This window comes from Dasypus novemcinctus, chromosome 10 (genome assembly GCF_030445035.2).
Source record: "Dasypus novemcinctus isolate mDasNov1 chromosome 10, mDasNov1.1.hap2, whole genome shotgun sequence".
Lineage (NCBI taxonomy): Eukaryota > Metazoa > Chordata > Mammalia > Cingulata > Dasypodidae > Dasypus > Dasypus novemcinctus.
In genome coordinates, this window is record NC_080682.1 from 98,943,367 (window position 1) to 98,964,619 (window position 21,253).

A 21,253-nucleotide genomic window follows, 5' to 3' on the forward strand; every position below is an offset into this window, starting at 1 on the left:
AGATTGCCACTTCATGGAAGAGAAAGATTCCTTCAGAAGTCAGATTCTAAAAAAGTGTATAGATCTTCATGTCTATCACTTGAAAACCTTGATTTCTAAGGTCTAGAAAAACTGAAACTTTGGAAGGAAAATTCAGGCTCTGTTTTTAATAGGCTTGACCTAGTTTTACCTGTGCTTTCAAGTAAAAACTTATTTAAATGTATTTATTTGTATATATTTGAATGTGTTTATCTGAATATTATTGTTTTGCTTGAGGGGATCTTTGCATAGTAGCAAACAATTAAAAAGTCCCTGTGTGCTACAGTCTATGTGCATATTATACCATAATTTAAAAGTACTTGTGCACAAACCAGTTGTATAAAAACTCTAGGTGCCTCTGAAGGCATGTGTGCATACAGATATCCAGCTCTTTCGTGAACGGTTAAAGGTTCTTGATGCCAGCAGAGAAAAATGTGAATAGTTTCTTGTGTCTCTGGAAATGGAGATTTGGATAATGGAGATCTTCAAAGCCTCAGATCAGTCAGTCATTGACCTCAGATCTACATTCAATGAGTTTCTCTGTCTGACTGCATCTGGAGTCCTGTCTTACAATCTGGGAAGAACAAAACAATGGGAAAAAAAGATCTTTCATGGAGCAGATACCCTCTTCTTTTACTAGAGACTGAAGGTGCAGGAAATTTATCTATCCTTAACATTGACATAAAGACATCTTGACGAAATCTAAATATATATTAGAAATATCACTGCATTTATGCAGATTTTGGAAAGTAGCATATACCCTTGATTCCTGCATGGCTTGTAAATCCGACAGACTAAGCAGCCACTTTTCTTATCCTATTTAGAAAGATCATTTGATATCAGGCTTTGGGCTGGGTCATAGTAATAATTAGCTATGCCACAGCTTAAACACAGCTTAAACAGCTTAATATGTTTGTGAGGGAGAAAGATGACCAAATAATAGTGATGGTGATGACGGTTAATAAATAACTAAAATAACAAATCTAATATCCCACAATTTGAAAATGTCTGTCAAAAGGAAGTGTAAAGAGACAAAGAGCGCAGAATTAATCTGTCAGTCTCTGAGGAAATCCAGCAGAAATTCATAGAAGAGATGGCTTTTGACCTAGATGCTGAAAGATGAACAAAAGGAAATGAAAAAAGTAAAGGAGGGAGCACAGCAAGAGAGAAATGTATGTGAAAAATGCATGATTTTACACAGAAACATGGTATTTATTAGAAATGATTAGAAATTTGATGTAAGCCCAGGGAGCATAGAAAAAAAAAAGTGTTGGCAAAGAGGCTGGAAAGAATGGTTTTCTTATTGATAATGCATTTATGACTGTCATGCTTCTTCTTACAAACTTTATTACATACATATTTCCTATGGATGAATGACAAAATTCCAATGCTTGATACTTAATTTCTTGAGTTCTTGCTCTGTATGGGATACTGCTCTAAGTTGTTAAAATGTTAATTTAATCTTCCCAGCAATCATTTGTTACCCCACTGCACAGGAAAGGAAACTGCTACAGAAATAATCAATATATATATAACCTTAAAACTTAATAGGGAGATAAAGGCACTTAAAATCAGGACACAGAAAGAGACTATAAAGGACCTGAAAAAAATCAGAAGGAATAAGAAAAATAGAAGTGAAAGTATTACTAGCGATAGTTAAGGAATTTAAGGATTTTCACTTTTTTAAACTTTATTTCATCTTAGACAAATGTCATTATACTTGAAAATATTCTGAAAATAATCCTCTTATAAGGTCCAAGTCAGATTGGGAAAATTTTGAAAAACAAAGTATTTTAACCAAACTCCTAAATCTCTTACATGTATTTCAAACTCCTCACAGAACACTGGATGACATGAATGCTATTTCAATTAATGAAACACTCAAAGGGTCTACTTTACAAATTGCAATGCAGTTCACAGTGTTCATTATGTGTAACATTAATAGAAATTTCAACAAATCCATAACTAATTATTGGACAATGTGTGTAGTATGTTAATTAAGGGGAAAACACCATTTCTGGGCATGATATAAAGAATTCTATGATTGGTCTAAGCTTTTATCAAAATCATTTTTTAGTGCTTAGATGTAGATATAGAATACATAGCTACAAAAGTTCAGATATTGCTGATTAAATTTGTGTGAAAAGTTAGCAGTGATCAATGCTTAATAATGATAATGAAAATAGAAACAAATGAGGATAATGTTAAAGTATTACCTAAAATGATAAAATTTATCAACTTAAGCGCAAAATCTTACTTTTTTAAAAAAAGCATTTGCTTAAAGTCTGTCTTGAGAAATTTGACTTTAAAATTACACAAATTTTGACAGATTATGGCTGATTATGAATTTAATAACTGTGACAGGAAAGATTGTGATTTGCATAATGGAAACAGACTTTAATTTGCAGTCATACAGTTATGTCAGAATTCTGGTGGCTCTACCACTCTTTCTGTGATGCTGCATTATCAGTACCAATTACTTCCTAATTGGTAAAATTGAAAAGCAATATTTAGTTTGCATTGTTTTTCCAGCTACCATTCAACATACACAAAAATTCAGGGTAGTGTCTTATACATTGCAGAGCACAATAAATATTATTTTCTTCTTTATTTCATATACAAAATCATATAAACCAAGACCAAATAAATACTGCACAAATCAAAATAGATACCAGTCACATTGATCCCTGCAGTGATTGGTCTGTTCACATTAAAAAGTAACAAAAGTTAAGGAGAATCCCACTGGGGAATCCTGGGAGTGTCCAGAAGAGTTTAAGGAGAAAATGGGGATTTCTGAAAACTGGACTTACATTAAGTGGGATGATTTTACCTGGAAATAGAAAGCCTAGTGGAGGCAAGATTACCATTCTCCTATTTTGCAAAGGTATCAGGTAGAAGATGTTGTTTGTAGTACATCAGCAGAAAGGACCAGCACTATCACCTAACTCCAGGGACAGACTTCATGACATAAAGAAGTCAGAAAAAACAGGTAATGAAGTGTCTAGGAAATGAGTAACCCATACCCAAGAACACTCAGATAGCAGTTAGAAAATTACATTTGAGAATGACATTAAGAAAGTTGGGATAGGTGAATTCTAAGATGCCCTCCATTTATTAAATTCAATGTTTCTATCAAAAGCTAATGTGATCTTACAATTTAAACAAGTTATGACTTTCAAAAAGTGGTTCTTGATTTTTATCACCAATAGATAGTTAGCAAAGTTTTAAATTTATTTTTCATTTTAACAAATCCACAAGATTAAGAATTGGATGTAAAGTTAATCATTTGAGGCTCAAATTGTAGTTTTTGCCTAGTGTCACTGTTTTTTTAATCTAAATTACAATCATGAATGTTTTCCAACATGTAGTGTTTGAGGGTTTTCCAGATACAATTTTCATTTCATTTTAGGTTTAGTTGTGATGTTCTTGGCAAAGAATATTTGCCCTCAACAGGAAAATTCCATCCATGAGAAACAGAAGGCAGCAGGACAATGGGGCCAGTGAATACATCTCAAATTGCAGCAAATTCCTTCTCTCTGATGGGCATTCCAGGCCTGGAGCACCTGCATGTCTGGATCGGAATCCCCTTCTGCTCCATGTATGTGGTGGCTGTGGTGGGAAACGTGACCATCCTGGCCGTGGTGCGGGCAGAGCGAAGCCTCCATGAGCCCATGTTCCTCTTTCTATGCATGCTGTCAGTCACTGACTTGGTCCTCTCCACTTCTACCCTGCCCCGCATGCTCTGTCTGTTCTGGCTTGGAGCCCATGACATTGCCTTTGATGCTTGCCTGGCCCAAATGTTCTTCATCCACAGCTTTACTGCCATGGAATCAGGCTTCTTCCTGGCCATGGCCATTGATCGCTATGTGGCCATATGTCACCCACTGCGCCATGCCACCATTCTTACCCACACTCGCATTGCCAACATGGGAACTGCTGTGGTAATTCGGGGTGTGGCCTTCTTTTCCCCACACCCTATCCTCCTTAGACAGCTGCCCTACTGCAGGAGTCGAATAATTGCCCACACCTACTGTGAGTTCATGGCTGTGGTGAAGCTTGCATGTGTGGACACAGGGGCCACCAAACGTTACAGTCTCAGTGTGGCCTCAGTCATTGGTTCCTGTGATGGATTTTTCATTGCTGTATCTTATGTCCTAATTCTCCGTGCAGTCTTTCGTCTTCCATCACGGGAAGCCAGCCTTAAAGCCCTAGGAACATGTGGCTCCCATGTCTGTGTCATCCTCGTTTTCTACTCCACAGCTGTTTTTACCTTCCTCACACACCGCTTTGGCCACAATGTGGCTCCCCAAATTCATATCTTCATTGCCAATATGTATCTTCTGGTACCACCTTTTCTCAACCCCATTGTTTATGGGATTAGGACCAAAAAAATTCGTGACCGTGTCCTTAGTTCTCTGAGGGTAAAGATTGTCTGATTGTGGTGCAATTCTTTGCAGAAATGATCCTAGACATGGTTGAGTCTTGGAAGAGAAAAGTGCAGATAATTTATTCCTCTAACATAATCTACATCAAGATTACTCCCACCTAATCAGATATCCTATGAGATTTTTTAAAATTTTAAATAAAATGTTTATTTATTCATAAATAAACATACAACAGCAATAAGTATATATGAAAAGTTGTGAACTTACAAATACGCATATCATCATGAAGGGTTCCCATATATCACCCCACCACCAACATCTTGCATTGTTTTGAAATACTTGTTACAAACTATGAAAGAACATTGTCAAAATATTGCTACTGGGAAGCGACTGTGGCTCAATCAGTTGGGCTCCTGTTTACCATATGGGAGGCCCTGGGTTCATGTCTTAGGACCTCCTTGTGAAGGCAAGCTGGCCCATGCGCCATGGAGAGCTGGTGGCCCAGGTGCCACGGATAGCTGGCACAGCAAGATGATGCTACAAAGGAAGACAACCAGATACAGAAAAAACACACTGCAAATGGACACAGAGACAGCAAAGAATGCAACAAACTGCAAGGGGGGGGGGGGAATAAATTAATTAATTAATCTTAAAAAAATATATTACTACTAACTATAGACCATTTCTTACATTTGGTGTATTTTTCTTCCAACCTACCCATTTATTAACACCCTGTCTTGATATTATACATTTGTTATAGTTCATAAGAACTATATTTGTTCTCATATTTATTCTGTTAACCACAGTCCATCATCCACCACTGGATTCCTTATGTTATATAGCCCCATGTTTTCATACAGTCATTTCAAAGAGTATACTCCATGGCTCTCAGTTTTCATCACAGAGTCGTGCTGTCATCACCTCAGTAAATTTTAGAATGTTTTCCTTACTCCAAAGGGAAAAATCTCATGTCCCCTTTGTCCCCCTGTTGTTGTCTCTTAGAATGGATATATCTTCTTTGCCTTTATTGCAAAAATATTACAATATTAATGGAAAAGAGCGACCTTATTTAATAGAAGCTACCAAATTCTAATGATGTGCTATTAGCTGTAATATTTTTTCATGGCCTTAGGTTCAGGGAACTTACATAGGAATCAATGAATAGAAAAGGGACGCTCTTCTGCTCCTTGCTACTGCTGATCTTCCATAGTATCTTTGGGGACAGTAGTATATTTTCAAAGAGGGAGTGATACCAAAAGGGAAGAAATCATTTAGAACCTCAAAAAATTTCCTCATGAAGAACCTAGAAATGCAAAATTAACAATCATTGTCACCATTCTACAGAAGAGGCAATAAAATAGGGTTGATGTCCTCTGACCATATCAGGTAAGTGCATGTTATAGTCAAAAGAACTAACATTCAGGATGAGTGGTCAAACAAAAATGGAGATGGAAATCTATTTTAAATTTCAACATTACAATCAGCAAGTTCACAATTGCTAAATATTGTATCATTCACAGAATATTCTCTCTCCGCAAGAAGCGCATGTCCCTACTATTGATTTGTTGTCAAATAATAATACAGGGCCTTTTAAAATCTTTCTTAGAATATCTAAAAATAAAGTAAAAAAAAGTAAATATGTTAGAAACTACATACCTGGGAGTTTGGACAGAGCATAGCCAGGCAAATTGAGATTGATTCACATAGGCTGATTTTTTATTATTAAATGACCTGATTAAAGGTGGACATTTATTATTAAAAATAATTCAACTTAAATTAAGTGTTGATGATGCTACTGGTCATACTAAGAATGAAGTATTTTAACAAAGATTAACACTTTTTACTAGGAGAAAAAACTTGAATATTTCTATCCTTCAAAAAGGCAGTTCCTTCATTTACTTCTTGGCTTGAAAAAATGTAAATTCTGCAGGAGGAACTCAATAAAACAATTTGAAGTTCACTGAAGTGATGTTCTCTTTTTAGTCATTAATTGTGAAGTAGTATTTTTTGTCTTATGCCTTTTTTCACTCTTTGCTTTCCATTAATTCTAGGAACTTCACAAAGTTAAACATCTGGGCTTCTTCTCTGCACCCATGTTCACACTTTTATCATCTCCTAGGACAACCTCAACAGTTCTCACTGCATATTTCAGGCATCAACTTTTAATTACTGTACCCAGTGAATCTTCTTCATTGAGATCATAGTAATCTTCCTAAATAATAATAAAATTTTGTCAGAAAAATAAAGACTCTAGGTTTGTAAGCCAAGTTAAATTTTCTGCTGTTTTTCATATCATTCTTACACGTATCTTGCTCTATTTTTCCTATCTACTGAGATTCATACCTTCATGAAAACAACCAGCCTCTATGCCTCTTCATGTTTTAGGTCAGAATGCTCCATTCTGACCCATCCTCTTCTAATGGGAAAGAAAGATGTTATCCTTCAAGAAACAGCTATATTTAAGCTCCCTTAAGAAAGATTTGGTTATTTCCTAAATGTGCACTAATGAAATGCAGTAGTTAGCATTATCTTTAGAAAAGTTGTGATATATGTTTATATTTTGGCTATGGAAATAGCTTTTATTTCATTTTATTAATTTCTGAATTTTTATGTGTCTATTTCTTTAAAGATGCATAAATCACAAAAAAATGTAACATTAAAAAATATAAGATGTTTCCATATACTCCACCACCCTGCCCACTCCTCCCACATCAACTTCTTTCATTATTGTGGCACATACATTGCATTTGGTGAATACATTTTGGACACTGCTATACCACATGGATTATAGTTTACAATGCAGTCTACACTCTCCCTGGGTCCATTCAGTGGGTTATGGAGGGTATATAATGTCCTGCATCTGGTTCTGCAATATCATTCAAGACAACTCCAAGCCCCAAAAATGCCCCCATATCACACCTCTTCTTCCCTCTCCCTGCCCTCAGTAACTTTCATGGCCACTATCACCACATCAATGATACCATTTCTTCCATTGCTAGAGACATGATATTTCTATAGTAGAATGTCAACAAGTCCACTCTAATCCATGTTTTATTCCTCCATCCCGTGGACCCTGGGATGGTGATGTCCACTCAAACTCTAAATTGAAAGGAGGCTTAAGTCCCACATGGATGGTGGATGCAATTCTCCTGCTTGCACTTGTACATACGGGTTCCCTGGTATGTTGGCTGACCATCATCACCACCCTGTTAGCTGACCTAGGTAAGTCCAACAAACTGGAGAGTAGGTTTTACAACTCTGCTGAGGCTCAGGACCTAGCTGGCACATTGCCAGTCCAGATATTCAAGTCTCCTGAGTATACACCAACCCCAGCACCAACCACAGGTTCAGTAAAAGTGAAAGAAGAGTCATGTGTAGAAATGTCACACCTGAGTCCAACTCCATCACACTCAGGAACACAAATTTCTAAATAGGGCCCACAGGCAAGGCACTGAACTCCAGAGTTATCTGCCATGGCTATAGATCCTGTGTTTCTCCGTAGTTCTCAGGAACACCAGTACCTGAGGTACTTTGGCTGTCTCTGGGATCCAGCTGATAAGTGCATACGTGTGACCACTCTGAAGACCTCCTAATCCATTTTGACGTCTCTTAGCCACGTAAACTCATTTATCTTTTCCATTTCCCCCTTTTATTCAAGGTCTTTTTCTACTTACATCACCTTCTGGTGATTGGTAGTAATCCCTCGGTGCCAGGGATGCTTATCCCAGGAATCATATTCCATGCTGGGGTGAAGGTAATGCATTTACATGTTGAGTTTAGTTTAGAGAGTGGTCACATTTGAGCAGCATGGTAGTTGTCAGGAGGTAACTCTTAGGCACCCTGCAGCTCTAGGCCTAGTTGGAATTTCAAGCACACAGGCTCATGAGCATAGTCATCAGTATCAAGGTTCCATCACTGGACCATCACTCTTCACTGCTCTTTGTCCCTGTACTTGGGGAATTGTTGCTGCTCCATGGGGGGATGTGACAGAACTCCTCTGGCTAGGAACTCAGAACCTAGCCATGTGTAACTCTACCTAATATGACAATACCCAAAGAATATTTGAACATTTTTATAAACCCAATATACATGCCCTGGCAAACTTCCTCCCAAACATGGGTCCCCATCATTGACACCCCACACCAGTGCTCCTACCCTGCCATAGTTGAACTCTTCTGTAATTCAAAACTTCTTAAAAAATGAAGCCTGATATATTGCCAAATTCAATTAGTAGGAAAATGAAACAGTAATGATAAGTTTAAAAAGTAGAAATAGAATACATCCTAATTTAGAAAAACTAAAATAAAGTAAAAAATAAACTGGGGTATTAAAAAATGAAAAATATCATAAAACTTTGTTTTTGATGTTTTGCCTTTCATCACTTTAATAGGTGTTGCCCTGTTTGTACAGTGGCAAGGCATTCTCATCCATTCCTTCCTCAGTATCTACATCATTTTTTAAAAATTAATTTTGTCTTCAAAAAAGTTATAGATCACCATGCAGTCACTTATACAATATAGGGGACTCCCACACACCCAACATCAAACCCTTTTCTCCCTTTCCCAGCAATGATCTTTTTTACCTGTGGATGTTATATTTGCTGCAGCTGGTGTACAGATATTGAAATATAATTACCAACCATGGATCCATTTGGTTTACATTATGTTTACATTTTATACTGTACACTTTTCTAAATTTTTACTTACATTATGGTTTACAATTTACACAATACACTTTTATAAAGTTTTGATGAAATTTAACATGATCTATATCTATCAATACATGATCTTGTGGAACACTTTCATTGCCCCTCAGTTACCCCTCTTCCATCTCATCTATTCCTCTCTCACCCTTCCCTTGGGGCCCAAGTCACAACCAAGCTTCACTACTTGAAGGACCAGATTCATAGATACTTGCAGCAATGCTGAGGGCTTGACACACTAGACTGTGCTCCCCATTTGGGAGCCTCCAAAGCTCTCGAGGGACACCCTTCCTTCTGTTTGAGAATATCAGACCTCCCCAGGATGAGGGTAAACACCTTCCCGCTCATTGAATGGATCTCCACCCACTAATATAACACACTGTGACAAGATAAGCACTCACACACTCCCTAAAACCCTGCCCTTGAGCCAGATGCCCTCTCAAACACCTTAAACCAGTAACCCTTCCTTATAAGATTTTCTAAAGAGTTTTCTCAACATTAAAGTTTTCAACCATGTACCTGACAATCCTCATGTTCACCAGCTCCACCAAAAAGCTCCCCCCAATTCCATGGGTCATCTGTCCCATCTCTCCCAACCCTAGCCCCACTCAAAAGCCTGCAAAGCCCCACACTATAGTACTTCTATGCCCCTTTTTAACCCTTCCCTACACAGTTACTTACCTCCATTTATCATGTATTTCACCCATGTAGGCATCAGCTTACAACATTTCTCTCCCCCCAATTTCTTATAAGTCTATCATCCAGTCTCTAGCTCTCTGAGACAGCTTGATTTGCTTAATTCATATCACAGAGGTCATGTAGTATTTGTCCTTCAATGCCTGGTTTGCTTCATTCAACATAAGGTCCTCAAGATTCATCCATGTTATCCCACGTGTTAGCACTGTATTGCTTCTTACAGCTGAGTAGTATTCCATTGTATGTATATAACACATTTTGTTTATCTGTTCAACCGTTGATGGGCTTTTGGGTTGATCCCAACTTTTGGCAATAGTAAATAATGCCACTATGAACGTTGGTGTGCATATGTTGGTTTGTGTCCTTGTTTTCAATTCTTCTGGGTATATACCCAGCAGTGGAATTGCTGGGTCAAATGGGAAATCTATAGTTAGTTTTTTGAGGATCCATAAAATTGTCCTCCAGAATGGCTGGGTCCTTCTGCATTCCCATCAGCAACGGATGTAGTTCCCATTCCTCCCAATCCTCTCCAACACTTGTAGTTTTCTGTTTTTTAATAGGTGCCAGACTATTGGTTCTAAGATGGTACCTCATTGTAGTTTTGATTTGCATTCCACTAATATCTAGTGATATTGAGTATCTTTTCATGTACTTTATATCCATTTGTATTTCTTCTTTGGTGAAGTATCTGTTCAAACCTCTAGCCCATTTTTTAAATGGGTTGTTTATCTTTTTATTTTTGAGATATAGTATTTCTTTATATATGCTAGTTATTAGTCTCCCATCAGATATATGGTTACCAAATAAATACCAAATATTTTCTCCCATTGGGTAGCCTGTCTTTCACATTCTTGATGAACTGCTTTGAGGTGCAAAAGACTTTAATTTTGAGGGGATTTCATTTATGTATTTTCCCTTTTACTGCTCATGTTTGGGTGTAAAATTCATGTAGCCATTTCTTATTGCAAGGTCCTGTAGATGCTTCCCTACATTGCTTTCCAAAGTCTTTATGATATTGGATCTCATATTTAGGTCTTTGATCCATCTTAAGTTGATTTTTGTATAAGTTGGGAGATGGTAATCTACTTTCATTCTTTTGCATATGAATATCCAATTCTCTAAGCACCATTTGTTGAAGCAGCCATTCTCTTGCAGTTGAGTGGGCTTGGTGGTCTTGTTGAAGAGCAGATGACTGTATATGCGAGGATCTACATCAGAACTCTAAGTCCAGTGCCATTGGTTAGTATGTCTATCCTTTTGCCAATAGTATGCAATTTTGACCACTGTAGCTGTGTAGTATGTTTTAAAGTCAGGTAGTGTGATGCCTCCAATTTTCTTTTTCTTTTTCAGTATGTCTTTTGCTATTCAGAACCTCTTTTCTTTCCAAATAAATTTCATAGTTAGTTTTTCTTGTTCATTAAAAATATGCTATGTTGATTTTTGGGATTGTATTAAATCTGTAGATCAGTTAGGGTAGGATAGTCATCTTAATGATATTTAGTCTTCCTATCCATGGACAGGGAATATTCTTCCTTTCTTCTTTGACTTCCTTTAACAGTGTGGTGAAGTTTTTTGTGTAAAATCTTTTACATCTTTATTTAAATTTATTCCTAGGTATTTGATTTTTAATTTACTATTGTAAATGGTATTTGTTTCTTGATTTCCTCCTCAGATTGTTCACTATTGGTGTACAGAAATGCTACTGATTTTGTACATTGATTTTATAACCTGGGCCTTTACTGAATTCATTTATAAGTTTTAGAATCTTTGTTTGTAGATTTATCAGAGTTTTCTATGTATAGGATCATGTCATCTGCAAATAGTGAAATTTTTACTTCTTCCTTTCCAATGTGGAAGCCTTTTATATCTGGTTCTTGCCTCAGTGCTCTAACAAGTACTTCTAACACAATTTTAAATAGGAGGGGTGATTGTGGGCATCCTTGTCTTGTTCCAGATCTTAGAGGGAAAGATTTTAGAATTTTACTATTGTAAATTATGTTAGCTGTTGGATTTTCATATATACCCTTCATAATGTTCAGAAAGTTTCTTTCTATTGCTATCTTTTGCAGTGCTGTTATCAAGAAAGGATGTGTATTTTGTTAAATTATTTTTCTGCATCTCTCTATATATATGATCATGTGATTTTTTCCTTCAATCTGTTTATGTGGTGTATTGCACCAATTGATTTTCTTATGTTGAACCATCCTTGCATACCAGAGATGACACCCACTTGTTCATGGTGTATAATTCATTTGATGTGTTGTTGAATATGATTAGAAAGTATTTTGTTGAGGATTTTAGCATCCTGGTTCATTAGAGGAATTGTTCTGTAATTTTCCTTTCTTGCGGTGTCTTAGTTCGGCTTTGGTATTCAGGTAATGTTGGCTTCATAGAATCAGTTAGGCAGTGTTCCTGCTATTTTGATTTTTTTAAAGAGTTAAAGTAAGACTGGTGTTAGTTCTTTCCAGAATGTTGGGTAGAACTCCCCTGTGAGGCCATCTGGCCTAGGGCTCTTCATAGTTGGTTTTTAATGACTGATTCTATCTCTTTACTTGTGGTTGGATTGTTGAGATTATCATTTCTTCTTTCATCAATGTAGGCTGCTTATGTGTTTCTAGGAATTTTTACATTTCCTCAAAATTTTCCTTCTTGACAGATAGTTTTTCAAAGTATCCTCTTATGATAGTTTTTATTTCTGTGGGGTCAGTGGTGATATCCCCTTTCTCATTTCTTATTTTGTGTATGTGCATCTTCTCTCTATTTTTCTTTATAGTCTAGCTATGGGTTTGTCAATTTTATTGATCTTCTCAAAGAACCAGCTCTTTGTTTTGTTTATTCTTTCTAATGTTTTCTTATTTTCTATTTCATTTAGTTTGGCTTCAATCATTGTTATTTCTTTCTTTCTTCTTCCTTTGGGGTTTGTTTGTTGTTTTTTAACTAGTCCCTCCAAATGTGCAGTTAGGTCTTTGATTTTAGTTCTTTTTTTCTTTTAAATGTATGAATTTATGGCTGTGAATTTCCCTCTCAGTATAGCTTTTGCTGCATCCTGTAAGTTTTGGTATGCTGAGTTGTCATTTTCATTTTTTTCAAGGCACTTACTGATTTCTTTCAAGATTTTCTCCTTGACCCACTGTTTGTCTAAAAGTATGTTGCTAAACTTTCATATCTTTCTGTCTAATGTGGTTCTCTGGTCCTTGCAGATTTCTAGCTTCATTCCACTGTATTTAGAGAAAATATTTTGCATGATTTTGATCTTTCTGAATTCATTGAGACTTTCTCTGGGACCTAGCATGTGGTCTATCTTGGGGAATGACCCATGTGCACTTGAGAAGAATGTATATCCTGTTATGTTTGGGTGCAATGTTTTGTTTATATCTATGAGGTCCATATCCTCTAATATATTTTTCAGAGTCTTTGTTTCTTTATTGATTCTGTACTGAGATGTTCAGTCCAATTGTGATAATGTTGTTTTAAAGTCCCCCACTTTAAGTGTAGAAGCATATATTTCGTCACTTAATTTTTTTTCTTGAGTTTGCATCATGTATTTGGAGATGACCTGGTTTGGAACATAAATGTTTATATTGTTCTTTATTCTTTAAAGATTATCCCTTTTACTAATATGTAGTGTACATCTTTGTCTCTCAAAATAGTTTTGCACTTAAAGTTTACTTTGTCTGATATTAATATAGCTATTCCTGCCCTTCTCTTTTTGGTTATTGTTTGACTGTAAGATTGTTTTCCAGCCATTCACTTCTTCAACCTCCTTGAATCCCTGAGTCTAAGATAGGTTTCTTGTAGACAGCATATAGATGTGTCATACTTCCTTATCCACTCTGCCAATCTGTGTCTCCTCACAGGTGAGTTTACTCCATTGATATTCAGTGTTATTACTCTCAAGGAAACACTTACATTAACTATATTTTCTTTGTATTTTTGTACGCCATATGTTGTTTTTATTTCTCTCTCTCTTTTTTAGTTGTTCTTACACATTCCTCCAACTCTGTTTTTTTCTTTCCTCCTGCAGTACTCCCTTTAGTCTTTCTTGAAGGACAGGTTTCTTACTTGCATACTCTCTTAGTTTCTGTTTATCTGTGAATATTTTGAACTCTGTCATTTTTGAATGCCAGCTTTGCTGGATAGAGTATTCTTGGCTGGAAATTATATTCTTTTAGTGTCTTGACTATGTCTTACCAATGTCTTCTTGCCTCCATTGTTTCAGATGAGAAATCAGCAAGTAACTTTATTGCACTTCCATTGTATGTGATGCTTCTCTTTTCTCTTGCTGCCTTCAGTAGTTTATTTTTGTCAAGTATATGTCTTGGTGTAGACTTGTTGGGATTTATGCTGTTTGGGTGTGTTGCAATTCCTGGACATGTACATCCATCTCCCTCAATAGGTTTGGGAAGTTTTCAGCCATTATTTCTTCCAACACCTCTTCCACACCCTTTCCATTCTCTTCTCCTTCTGGGATGCCTGTAATGCATATGTTTGCATTGTCATTTAGATTCCTAAGTCCCTGTTGGATTTTTTCTATCTTTTTATCTATCAATTCTACTATCTGTTTGATATCAGAAGTATTGTCTTCCACATCACTAATTCTTTTCTCTACCTCTACAAATCTGCTGTTATTTGCTGAGAGTGTATTTTTTATTTCTTGATCATGCCATTCATCACCATCATATCCATTATCTTTTTATGTATGTTTACAATTTCTTCTGTATTCTCCAAGTGTTTTCTTAATATCCTTAATCTCTTCCTTCACTTCATTAAATTGTCCCATGATATTCGTTTGGAAAGTTTTGATCATTTGTTCAGTGTTCTTCCTCTTCCTGGTTTTTAGTTTCTTCATTGGATTGGGTCATGTCTTTTTGATTATAGTTTGTACTTTTTTGTTACTGTCTGGTCATCAGTTTATCTTGATATGTTTGTTCAGTTGATTAGCTTCTCCATCTAATCTTGGGGTTTATTTAGGTTCTGTTTTTGTGTGTGTGTGAAGTCTTTTCTTTGATGCTTTGTTCATCTTATTCTATTTTCTTGTTGTTGTCTAAGTTCCCTTGAAGGTAAAATATTAGGGCCAGGGAAAGGAAAAGAAGTAAGAAAGAAAAAGTATAATTGCAATATTGACAGTAAATGTTAGCAGAAGAACCATGTAAGACCTTGGAGAATGAATATTAAACATATGTAAGCTGTGCAGAGTTATAATAATAAAAAGTGGAGTACCTACAATGGGATGGAAAACTGAATATGGAGTAGAATATAGTACAAATTAAAAGGCCAGTGTGATAAGGAGAGAGGGAAATATAAAAGAAAGGACAATAACAAGAAGAGTGAATAAAAGAGAGAAAACAGAATAGAGGTGTTAGAAATTTAAAAAAAAAACAAAACAGAAAAATTGGGGGCTAACCAAAGAGAGGTGGAATGTAAGAACAACAGCAGAAGATGGAAGATAGAAAGATGTAAAGGAAAGGGGATAGCATTGGTAGCCAAAATCTGTACACACAGAAAAGAGGAAATTGAGTATGAGGAAGCACAGCAAACAAAAAACACTGCCTGCAGCACCTAATAGAAAAAAAGAATAAAAAAGAAAAAGGTGGTGGGGGAATAAAGAGGAAGGAAAGACAAGAAAACAGATAAAAACAGAAAAAAAAAATTAAACAAGCCCTCTTGCAATGAGTTCTCTTTGCAATTGAATAAACTGCTTAGGAATCCATCCTTCCGCCTTTCTCCCTTCCTCACTTCTCTTTCTCTCCAGGCAGCAGGAAGCCCATGTGAGAGCTCCCCTCCAAGATTCAAATGGGTGAAACAAATCACAACAGAAAATAATGACTCTCGGTGTCTTTGAGAGCTAGCACCCACACCTTGCCAGGAGCCCTAAATATGCTACCTTAAGTGTGTTGCACATTAATTACCTGACTCCTTCTCACAGACCAATTTTCCCTATCCCAGAGCATTTAGATAAATTGGGCTGTCACAGCAGATTCACCTCTCCTCTCTTCCTACCCTTTTCTGAAGCCAGCTGTCATGCTCCTCCAAGCTCAAAAAATAAGGGGGGGGGGGTGTACCAGACAATTGAACCCGCACTCCTCTGGATCATCTGTGCCCCTCACTAGAACCCTCCTACTCTTGGATTTTGTTCAAAACCAGTGGGCTGGGGAATGCCAGGATTTTGGAAGTGCTGGGTTCAGGGAACTCAGGCGCAGGGAATGCAGGGTACAGAGAACTTGGGGTTTGGGGAACACAAGGTTTGGGTAAAGTGGATTCGGGATTGCAGGTTTGGAGAATAAGGGTCTCAGGATAGCTGCTGTGTGACCAGTGGTGTTGAGGGAATGCTGTGGCTAGCAGAAAGGTTTAGCCTTTCCACAGTTTCACCCACAAGTGCCAGAAATCCATGGCACTTGAGCAAGCACTCCTTTTGTCGCACTCTCTACAGATCAATGTCCAGAAACCTGCTTTGAGGGTTCCCAAAACAGCTCACTCAGGCAACATTTTGACCCCACTCAGCCGGTTTTTTTCAGGAGAGATGACGAGGGTGCATCTTGCCCCGCCCTCTCAGAAATATTATAATTGTCCACATATCTCTACAAACTACAAGTTACCTTAACACTGCATGTCCACTTTCAGATTTAAAGTACCAGATCTTACATTATTTTCTTTCTTCATTTCAGCATTTGTGGAGTCCTTCTCCAGTTTCTACCATTCTCTAGAGAATCTCGAAAAGTTGTGATATATTACAGCTAACTCTTTAACATGTCCCATTATTCAATTAAATGGTTAGTCTATTTAGAAATGAAATAAATGGCTCTATAGTCAGGAGTTCATAGGTTCAGAACTCACCTCTGACATTATCTATCTGGTGAACTTGGGCAAGTTCTAAAACTTTCTGGATCTTGTCACCATCAATAAAATAGAAATGATGGAATTCCATATTCCTTAATATTATAAAGATTAAGTGAAACCATATAATTCACTTAGAATGGTGCTCACCAAATAGTAAACATTTAATAAGCTTTGGTCAGCATTATAGATTATCATAAAAGTGCAATTTGTGTATTTTATGTCAATCTCTGTGACATGTAATATATATACATACATAATATTATTGAATTGTATAATTTTAACAATTATATAATTATCATAGTAAACACTAGAGTAGGTGTTAGCGTGATTATACAGATGAGGAACTTGGGTTCAAAGAGGTTAAAATACTTGCTTAGTGTCCCACATTGGTAAAGTGGTAAATGGTGCAGCCTGGATTCAAACAAGCACCATGTTAAGAACTAATCTTTAATTACTTTTATCCCTAGAACACTGTTTCATGCATATATGTGTGCAATGAACACTTCTCAAGGAAATAATGAAGCCATAAGATGGTTAGGGTCACTCATCAAATATTTTTGGACTGCTATTTAGGGGATGGGTGTAATTAAGTTTTCTGATTTAAAAACCAAAGGATCTTTTTAAGAATGATTTTGGTTAAAATGAAGGAAAAAAAGGACAATGACATTGGGGAGAGTCCCATCCCAAATGAAGAGAAAAGAATTACCTAGGGAAATATAGAACTTTGAGACATGAGTCAATGTGTAGATAGTTCCTGAAGGAGAAATGCCAATTTTAGTCTCAGAGGTTTTGTGTTTTTAGCTCCTTATTTAGAGAAGCCATGAAGCATCAAGTTTGCATATAATGTATTTCCTGAAAAGCATCAATGTTTCGTTAGGTCAGGAAATGTGAAACCAGGCAGTACCACTTAAAGGTTACCTACCAATGGATCTCAAATTAGAAATGCTCAACAATAATAACAACTAAATCTTCAGAAACCCTACACTGAATTATAGCTAACAGAGAGACAATATGAGACTTATTTACATATTCATACAACAGATATTTATTGAATGGCTACAATGTGTCCGGTTGTACAAGACAGTGAGGAGAGGTAGGAGTCCACATAACAGGGTGCCTACATCCTGGTGGAGGTGCCACAGCTCAAACAAGAAATGCTCAAATGCATAATTACATTCATGCCTAATTACCCTAAGTAGTAGGTGCCATATCAAAGAGAAACACAGGCTTCCTTCTATAGGGGCTTTTAACGTGGCATTTTGATCTAGTCTTGGGAATCAAGAAAAGTTTCCTTCAAAATATTTATTTAAGTGAGCAGTGGCAGTTAACTAGCAAAGTAAAGAAAGTGGGACCAAGAAAAGGATAGTGAGAGAAACAGGATGTGTGAACATATGTGAACTTTAAGACAAGACAGTGCGTTATAAATTTTAAAAATTGACAGGAAATTGCTTTATGTCTGGGACACGGAAAGTGAAGTGGAGAATAGCTGGAGATGAGGGTAGAAAAAAAGTAGGAAAGCAGAGGTGTGTTGTGATTTTAAATGTCCTTGGTCTTATCCAAAATCAAGAGGAAGACATTAAATGTTTTCAGCACAGTTTTGGGTATTAAAAAGATCATTGTCGCTACAATGAGGAAAATTGGGCCACAGCAAAGAATGGAAGGTTTGAATGGAGTAGGGGGCATTTTCTAGGAAAATATAACTTGATCCAGGATGGCATCAACTCATGCATGAAAGAAGCAGAAGGATTGGCATATTCTGAATATACCTCAGGGTGTGGGTTTTAACAAGTTCACAGTTGCATGGCTATCATGCTTCCTTAGTAATGTTATTTAAGACCTGGGGTTCAGAGTTGATAAAGGATGGGTATGTGCATGGGGGTGTATTTGTTTGTGTGGGGGGGGGCGTGTATTCAATCATACAACACATCTGAGAGCCAACAATTTGCCAGGCACTGGGGAAATAATTGTGAACAAACAGAGCCCCAGCCAGTCTCAGGATGTTTACTTTCTACCTCTTTCTCCAGTAAAATAGTTCTCATCAATTCCTCCCCTCTTCAGGTATTCTGACTTCTGCAAAAAATCTTTTTGTAGCTCAGATACTCTTGGATTTACCTAGCATTATGAAGTAAATATTTTTACTTGATTTAGTTTTCTTTCTTTCTTGACCTCCTTTCTTGCTCATAATCTATTCTTAAACTCTACCCTATATTTCTTTTTCTATATTTTTTCTTAACAATATCCTTCATTACATCAGTTAAGATTTTACTTAGTACATGCAGTTTGGGCAAGTTTTGTGGATCTTAATCTTATCTAGGAAATCAATAATCCTACTTTCAGTTAAAGTTTTTCTTATGGAGGTTCTAATGTCCCTGGACCTGTATATAAATTATTTAAAATTTAGATTTTGTCGCAAGCTACAACTTGTATATAATTGTAACTGCAGGCATGAATAATCGGAAATGGATCTGTTGCCGTATGTCCAGGGTGAAACCCTGTATCTCATGTTCTTGACACAAAGCCTCACCTTAGGGATTGGCTTAAGTCAATATTTCTCCAAACTTTCTTCTTAATATTTCCAGACATTGTTCTTCTCAGTACCCCTCGCGTTCCCTCAGGTATAACCCTCTGCTGCCCCAACCTTTTACATTTCTCTTGTAAATGATTCACAGTCCCAACTCCTCTCCCTAGAGCACTTACACCATGCCCTTCTGCCTCCTACAACAAACTGTTAATGATTTTTAGTTTATTGTATATTTATTATAAAAATATTTCTTATATAAATGATGATTAATTTATTAATCATCTATATCTTTAATTTAATAGACTTGATATTTTAGAGCAGTTTTAGGTTTAGAGAAAAACTGTGCAGCATTTTGAGGAAAACTGAGCAGCGTGCCCTTCCCATTTATCCCCACATGCAGTTTCCTCAATTAGTAACTTCTGGTATTAGTGTGGTACATTTATGACAACTAATCAATCAATATTGATACAGTGTTATTGGCTAAAACCCAGAGATGACATTAGGATTCACTCTACAGGTCTATGGGTTTTGACAAATGTACAATGTCAGGTACCTACTCTTACGGTATCATACAAAATGTTTTCCCTGCCTTAAAAATGCCCTGTGCTCCACCCATTCATTTCACTTCACCCTGGAATCCCTGGCAATCACTGACCTTTTAACTTTCTCAATAGTTTTGCCTTTTCCATAGGGTTTGTATAGTTGGAATCATGTAACATACTCTTTTCAGAATGCTTTCTTTTATTTATAATATGCATCTGCGTAAGTTTCCTTCATGTGTTTTTGTGGCTTAAAATTTCTTTTTTTTTAACTGAATAATATTCCAATGTGTAAATACACTACAGCTTATGCATTTACCTTATGAAGGACATCTATGTTACTTTCAATTTTTGGAAAATATAAATAAAACTATTATCAATATTCATCTACAGGTGTCTGTGTGGACCTACATTTTCAGTAAAGAAAATAGCAAGAGTTATTTTTACAGTCCTCCTAAACATTTGCTGTCATTCACATGTACTACCCTCCCTCAGTAATTGGCTTTGAGATTTGTTCTACAGAATATCCAAGAATAGAAAAACACTTTGTCTAATAAAGAAACCACTAAGGACCAGGACACAGCAGAGTATATCTGCATGGATCTCAGTTCACATCCACTTTATTCTACACATCTACAAATCTCCAACATACCTCAAGTGAATGGGTGCTTTGCTGGTCCCAGGCCCACTGTGACAGGACAACTATCTGCAGGTACTTCTCCAGGACCTGGGGATTAAGATGGAAGCAAGACACTAAAAAATGTGGGGTGCAGAAAGTCTTACAGGAAAATGACATTCTCTGAAAATCCCATACAAATTCTACAGTCACTGACATGTGTTTAGGCTGCAGTGGGGATCTTTAATCTTCAGAATAGCCAATACCATTCTTTAGAAAGGGATACAAAATGTTCTGCATTTAATGGCTGAATGTGTGGTGGCTTTCTTACAGTTAATGTTGATATATTTGTTACTGGCAATTGCTCCAGATAACTCAGGTAAAACCATACCATGTTGCTTAAATTTTCTCTATTATTCTTCTAGTGCCAGACCAAATGGGAGATTTCCATCTACAATATTCCTTATAGAATATCATTCAATTTATATCTGGAAAACCCATTGATTGTGAGCTTTGGTTTTCAACACACTGTTTTTTCCATGTGGGGGCAGTGAAAAAATCACTTTCTATATTGACCTAAAATATACCTTTTACTTTTTTGTTAACTTCTGTTGATCCTGATTTCTATTTCTGGTGATACTAAATAAATGTTTTATTTTTATTTAGCACATAATGAATCTTAAAAATATTTGAAAACAAAAAATATGGTCCTTCTTATGTTGTGAATTTGAGATTATTCATTATCCAAGAAAGAAAGAAAAAATAAAGCAAAAGAATATTGTGTTTAAATTTTGATATTCAGAGAAATATATGAGAATTTGCATTTTAGACTTCAGTGGATTAAAAAAATTATTAGAGAAACATTGCATTCATTAGAAAATATTTGAATTTAATGATAGATTTATTGCTTACTATAAACCTTGCAAGGTGTGCCTTACC

At 36.4% G+C, this 21,253-nt stretch overlaps 1 protein-coding gene across 1 annotated transcript; it reads left to right on the forward strand.

Annotated features, from left to right (window-relative positions):
- Positions 1 to 3,509: 3,509 nt before the first annotated feature.
- LOC101436808 (olfactory receptor 52P1-like) lies at positions 3,510 to 4,454 on the forward strand. Its single transcript, XM_004471733.1, has one exon. The coding sequence runs from the start codon at positions 3,510 to 3,512 to the stop codon at positions 4,452 to 4,454; it is 945 nt and encodes a 314-aa protein (XP_004471790.1).
- Positions 4,455 to 21,253: the final 16,799 nt, after the last annotated feature.